The sequence below is a fragment of the Vigna unguiculata genome, chromosome 9, assembly GCF_037176805.1.
Source record: "Vigna unguiculata cultivar grain cowpea cultivar isolate G323 ecotype 2 chromosome 9, ASM3717680v1, whole genome shotgun sequence".
Classification (NCBI taxonomy): domain Eukaryota; kingdom Viridiplantae; phylum Streptophyta; class Magnoliopsida; order Fabales; family Fabaceae; genus Vigna; species Vigna unguiculata.
In genome coordinates, this window is record NC_140800.1 from 36,533,330 (window position 1) to 36,539,478 (window position 6,149).

The 6,149-nt window shown below is 27.5% G+C and overlaps 1 protein-coding gene across 1 annotated transcript; it reads right to left on the reverse strand.

The window, feature by feature from the left end:
- Positions 1 to 569: 569 nt before the first annotated feature.
- Positions 570 to 4,032, reverse strand: LOC114164241 (WAT1-related protein At4g08290-like). Its single transcript, XM_028048832.2, has 7 exons — positions 3,770 to 4,032; positions 3,618 to 3,680; positions 3,412 to 3,528; positions 1,635 to 1,869; positions 1,384 to 1,545; positions 1,160 to 1,311; positions 570 to 1,041 (listed from the first exon to the last, which is right to left on the reverse strand). Exons 1-7 carry the CDS (start codon positions 3,952 to 3,954, stop codon positions 870 to 872), a joined length of 1,086 nt encoding a protein of 361 aa, XP_027904633.1. The 5' UTR covers positions 3,955 to 4,032; the 3' UTR covers positions 570 to 869.
- Positions 4,033 to 6,149: the final 2,117 nt, after the last annotated feature.

Sequence of the window (6,149 nt, forward strand, 5' to 3'; positions counted from 1 at the left end):
TCGATATTTTACATAGTAATCCACTTCTTGATATTCTATCGCTTGACTTCTTCAATTTCTTCATATCCTTCGATTTCTTTGGCTCAGCCATTTTTTTATATCGATATCCTCAACAAAATGCCCTAAGAAAATATAATTTCATGACTCTAATGAGAAATGGTTTCTTGATCCTACACACCTATGCATCGATTAACTAAATTTATTTATAAATAAAAATAGACTTGTGAAGAGGATAAAATGAGACATTTTTTGTATATTTAATTATATATAAACTAATTTGATGAATTTATGAAAAAAAGTTATTGTTTTCACGTACTTGATGGGAAAAATAAAATAAAGGGTATTGTGATTGGTCCATTAATACGTGTGGTGTGATGGTGCCCTCGCATGAGCTCAGAAGTACTTGAGCATCTAGTTTTTTTGGGAAGAATTTGGTACGTAAATGTGCTTCTCTCAAGAAGCCTGCTCTTTCATACCCACTTTTTATGCCAAAATAAACAAGTGGGATGAACGTGGATGGATGCTTAATGTATGAACTCGACATACACGATTAGACTTGTATCAGAATCTCCAACAACTCGAATACATCTTTCCCAATCGAATACTCTATAAAGTTCAATACGGAACCAATTTAGCCAGAAACTCCGTATATAATATGCGGTGACTCGCCCAAAACATATCAGATCACTGCAACAATTATACGCCTTATATCATAAATTCCACTCCCATGCCACCTACAGTGATTTGTACCCTACACCTACTTCATTTTTCTCAAATATGTTGAAAATATTACTTTACGTAAATGTAACGATTACACATATGTAAACATGAGACATATTTATTTCTTTTATCATGGCCATGAACTATAACTAGGTCTTGTTATTGCTATCATTCTTTGGAGCTGTGACAGGTAGCTGACGTTGATCTTGTGGAGAGATAACATTTGCATGGGACGGTGGCATTATCCTTTTCTGGCATTCTTTATATTTTCCCCACACAACAAGATACAGTCCAAGAACCACCACCACTGCTCCGATGATACTGACATCATTCAAGATCAGCACAAAAATAGTGAGGGAGATTAATTAATTAATTACATCAGGTTAATATAATTTTAGAAGATAAAAAAGAGTACACGTAAAATTGAATTATGCAGTACCTTCCAAGGTAGAGTTTCTCAGAGAGGACGATGCAGGCCAAGGTGGTAATGATGATCATTCGAAGAGGATTAAAAGCCGTCACAATAACTGGGCCCATCGATTTTATCACCACGCCTTGTATGTAATACTGAACTCCGGATGAAACTATTCCCTGTAATAGAATTAAGCCAAGAGATTAATGAAAAGAAAACTCATAAGAAGAGCTTGAATTCTATGTTTTTACCGCGTAAGCAGGAGCAAAGAATCGTGTATCCCAAGCAATGGACCAGGCATGAGGGTGGTGGCGTTCTGCGAAGAATGCCACGACAGAACTTTGAAGGGCTCCGACAAAGCAAACCCAAGTAGCCAGGGACATCTCTGCTGGGTATTTTCTCAATGTTATGACCTACATATATATATATGTATGCATCATTCATTCGGAAAATAAATAGATATATGTTTCATTTGGATGTATTGTGTGGTGCATGAACTTACTTGTAATATGTAAAAGGCAGAAAAGCCTGCACAACCAATAAGGAGGAAACATGTTCCTATGATCCAGTGGTCAGTGGTGGGGTTGTTGACGTTCTCCGGTTGGGTGGTCGAAGATCCCATAACACTAAGGGCCGGACCTTTGTACAGTGCCATTAGCAAAGTGCCTCCAAAACTTACTATTGTTCCAATAACTTTCGCTTTACATGTTGTCTCCTTCATCTTCATGTGTTCCAATCTATTCAGTAGTAATAAATTGAATGAATGATTTTCTCTGTGTTCCTTATTAGGGTGGTTTTAGGGAAAGAAAATTTACTAATAATTACCATGACTATGATGTTTGACAAATTTATTTTTAATAACGTTTACTTTTAAATATACACCAAACATTTTTCTTCGCTTTCTAAATCATATCAAACCTTTATTTTTTGGAAAAGAAAATTTAGTAATAATTACTAGGACTATAATCTTTTGACAAACTTATTTTTAATAAAATTTACTTTTTAACATATACCAAACATTTTTCTTCTCTTTCTAAATCATATCAAACATTTATTTTATTTATTAAAGTATTGTCACATGTTTGTCAAAAATTTATTAATATAACTTTTTCAAAACATAATTTTCTTAATTACTATAGTTCTCTTTATAGTTCACGTATGTTATTTCTTGCCTATATATAAAATATTATTTCTGACTTTAATAAACTTGTAATCTGCTCTATTTGTTGTTACATTTTATTCACGTGGATATAATAAGTTTAAATTTCAAAATGAACTTGATAAAGTTGTTATTAGGACTTTGGGTGTTTTTTTTAAAGTCTACCCAGTTTTTTTTTTTTAATATTCTTTAAAAAATTATATCTTTTTTCTTATTTTATATACTAATAATAGTATTTTAATGAAAAACATTTTATACAACATAGCATTAAATTTGTAATAAATTGAATAAAGTGAAAAACAAAATTAGAAATCAGGGTATTTAAACAAAGAAAATTTGCATATTTATTTTCTTTGTTTATTATGTACCGGATAATATTCTTAATCTTTTGTGAAAATTTACAGGAAAATAGAAATGTTCTTTGTAGTTAAAATTATATGATTTACTTGTTGGTTTTGTAATTGATGAACTAGTTTTTTTTTTTCTGTGTAAAAGAATTAAAGCACCCCAAGTGCTTTATTATTAATATATTATTTATTTACCGATAAAAAATGTTTATAAAAAGATATATATATATATATATATATATATATATATATATATATATATATATATATATATATATATATATATATATATATATATATATATTACAGAATTACTTTGATCAAAGTCCATTTATTTTAATGAGGTGTTGATGACTAATTTCAGCCTTAAATTAAAGGAAAATGATAGTTCCATAAAATTTTGATCGACAAACTTTAACAGACATCCATTTCCCGTAAAATAAAATAAAATTTTATTACTTTATTTTTGTAATTTTCATAAAAGAATAAAAAATTATTCTATTTAAGAACTTGTCAAACAAAATATTTGTCAAAAAATTACTTTTTAAATTAAATGTCCCAATAAGAATTCACAACTAGGTCCAATCCAAGTGTATCTGTCCAAAGAATAACAATGGCATGGTAAGTAATCTCTTATGACTTTCTTTTTTGTAAAAATTGATATTAGTATACTAGATTTGCACCTCTAGGGCTTGAACCTACATTTCTCACTTTGGTGTTCATGAAACTGTTACCTTATTATATAAGCTTCTGTGATTAGGTTAACTACTTACTTTAGAATAACAGCCATGACGAAAGTAACAGAGGGTGCTGAGTTCATGACAGCAGAAAGAAAAGAAGCTGACGTAAATTTCATGCCCAAGAGAGCGAAACACTGATCCAGTATTATCCTGCAAGTAACACCATCTCTTCTCAATAACAAACTCAAACTTCAATTTCATTTTCATATATATTTGTAAGTGTAAAAGATAATGGTTACTCGAAGAAAGCCAGTGCCATAATCTCTGAAAATATACGAACAGTCATCTTCGGCCGAACTTTCCTGCATAAGATATGAAGATTGTTGGTATTAAGTTGATAAATTAAAAGATGCGATGCAGAGATATGATTGTTGGTATTAAGGGAAGATACCTTTCAAGAAGAAATGCAAAGGGAGAGAGAGTGAGAAAGGCAATGAGATTACGGTAGACGGTGAAGACGTAATGGCTCATGCCCTTTCTCATGGCATCCATGGCGAAAATGAACATGCCGGCGGAGCCAAATTGAACGGCCAATAACAGCAGATACGGCTTTGCATTACTCAACAACGTACGCATCTTATTCTCTCTTCTCTTTATCTGCAACAATCATATGCTAACCAATGCTCTCCGTCTCAATATTTATACCCAACAACACATCAATATATTTCATGATAATTATACCTAATCCCAAAAAGTTGCTTACTATATATTCCCCACTTTACACCTTCCCGACACTGATTAAGATTGAAAGGAGAAGCTTTCTCGTCATTTTCATTCTGTATTTTAAAAAACGTTTTTTTTTCTTTATATATTTTTTTCTCTTGTAATTTACTTATTTCATTTTTAATTATCTATAAATCTTGTTTTTATATATATTTTTTCATATTTTTTTATTTTATTTTTAGTATTTTTTTTTTTTGTTTATTGGAATATGAGACGGTGGAGTTAACACAATTCATAACACTCGGCATATTTTTATAAACTTAAGAAAAGACAACAGCGGATATGGATAATTTGATAATTATTTAACATACTTTCAATTTAAAAATTGAATAATTTGTTAGATAATTTAAAATAAAGGATTAAAACTTCATAAACAAATCAGTAGTAAATTTTTGAATGATTAAAAATTAAATTTTAAATGTTGTAATGAAATGAAAATCATAATTAACGCAAAAGAGAAATAAAGAAAAGAGTGTAAGATAAATAGATGCAAATGCATGGAAGAGGGGTTGTCCGTGAGTGCGCGTATAATATCCGCGATAAGGTTCGCCTCTATCCTAGCTACTTTTCATTGCTCAATTTATCTCTGTGTTTTTTTTATTTTTTTATCTTATGATAATTTTTCATTTCATAAATAAATTGTTCTCAATATATAATGAATATTATAATTAAATTTTATTATCAATATTTGTAAACAGATATAATTAGACTTTGAATATACATAAAGTAAAAGATACAAGTTTGAAAACTACAAAGATAAAATTGTAGAAACACGTTATCATTTGGATATTGTTTGTTAAATTTAAAAATCCTCTGTATTAAATTCATGTTATTAATCTTTCTCCCACGTATGTAAGTACTTGTTTACAAGTTCTTATTTTCCAATGAATATTAATTTGCCTCCAATATGGTTCATTGTTATTTTTCATATAAATCCTATTTAATTAAATAAATATAATTATAAAGTATCTTAATATAACATAGGTATATTTATGGAATTGACAACCTTAATCATATGTCAACTTTTAGATTTTTTCCTTTGTAACTTCCTTATTAATTGTAATTATGTATATCATAATGTCTTTCACTTTTCATCTTGTATTCAAATTTCATTAATCTCTAGACCACCCATTAAAAATTCTCAACTTTAAATTTAGTTAGATTTTTTATCTTAAAAAAAGTCTCTGTCAATTGAGTGAGTATGATTTGTTTGCACCGACTTTATATATAGTATGTTTTCCACTTGGGGAATGATATTTTAACCATCAAAGTGAAAAACTTTAAAAAATAATAAAAATTTAAAATTAAAATTGCAGTATGTAAGTGTAAAAAACAACTTTGTCAATTTTGTCAATTTTTTTTGTCAAATTATAATTTTTGTTTCCACTTTATTACTCTTTATTTTTTTAGTTATTTTTAAGATTGTAAAAAAAAAACCCAGATATCTTTATTTTTGGTAAAACTATTATTAACTTTTATGATATCCTTTATTTCAACTAATTTATGCTATTTTATCATTTTCTTTAATTTCATAGTGTGTAAAACGATAAAAAATAGACAAAAAAAAAAATGTCACTGATAAAAGAGAAATTAATATTATCTTAAACTTTTAAAATAAAAAATAAAGCTAATTTAAAAAAAAAAATTGAATGTTATTAATATAAAACCCTTTTACCCGAATATTTATAGTTGACATGTTTTTATCAATAAATAGTGTGATAATGAATCAGTTTGTATAAAAAGTATAAATATTATATAATTTAATCTTTGAATTATATTATATTAGTAACAGGTAATAATTATTCATTATAAAATCATATGAATTATAAATTTATAAGACTTTATTTTAGTAATATATGAATATATATATATATATATATATGTATATATATATATATATATATATATACATATATATATATATATAATAATTCATAATAAATTGTTGTTATAATAAATAAAAAATTTAATTATATTTTGAGTCTCGTTAAATTTATAAATTTTCATTTGAATTCCTATTAAATTATGGTAATTTATTGAATTTTTTA

Coding starts and splice junctions, on each gene's coding strand:
- LOC114164241 (XM_028048832.2), bottom strand. CDS start 3,954: ATGCGTACGTTGTTGAGTAATGCAAAGCCGTATCTGCTGTTATTGGCC. Junction 1,546..1,634: donor CTGCCTTTTACATATTACAA/GTAAGTTCATGC, acceptor ATATATATGTAG/GTCATAACATTGAGAAAATA. Junction 1,042..1,159: donor GAGAAACTCTACCTTGGAAG/GTACTGCATAAT, acceptor GAATGATGTCAG/TATCATCGGAGCAGTGGTGG.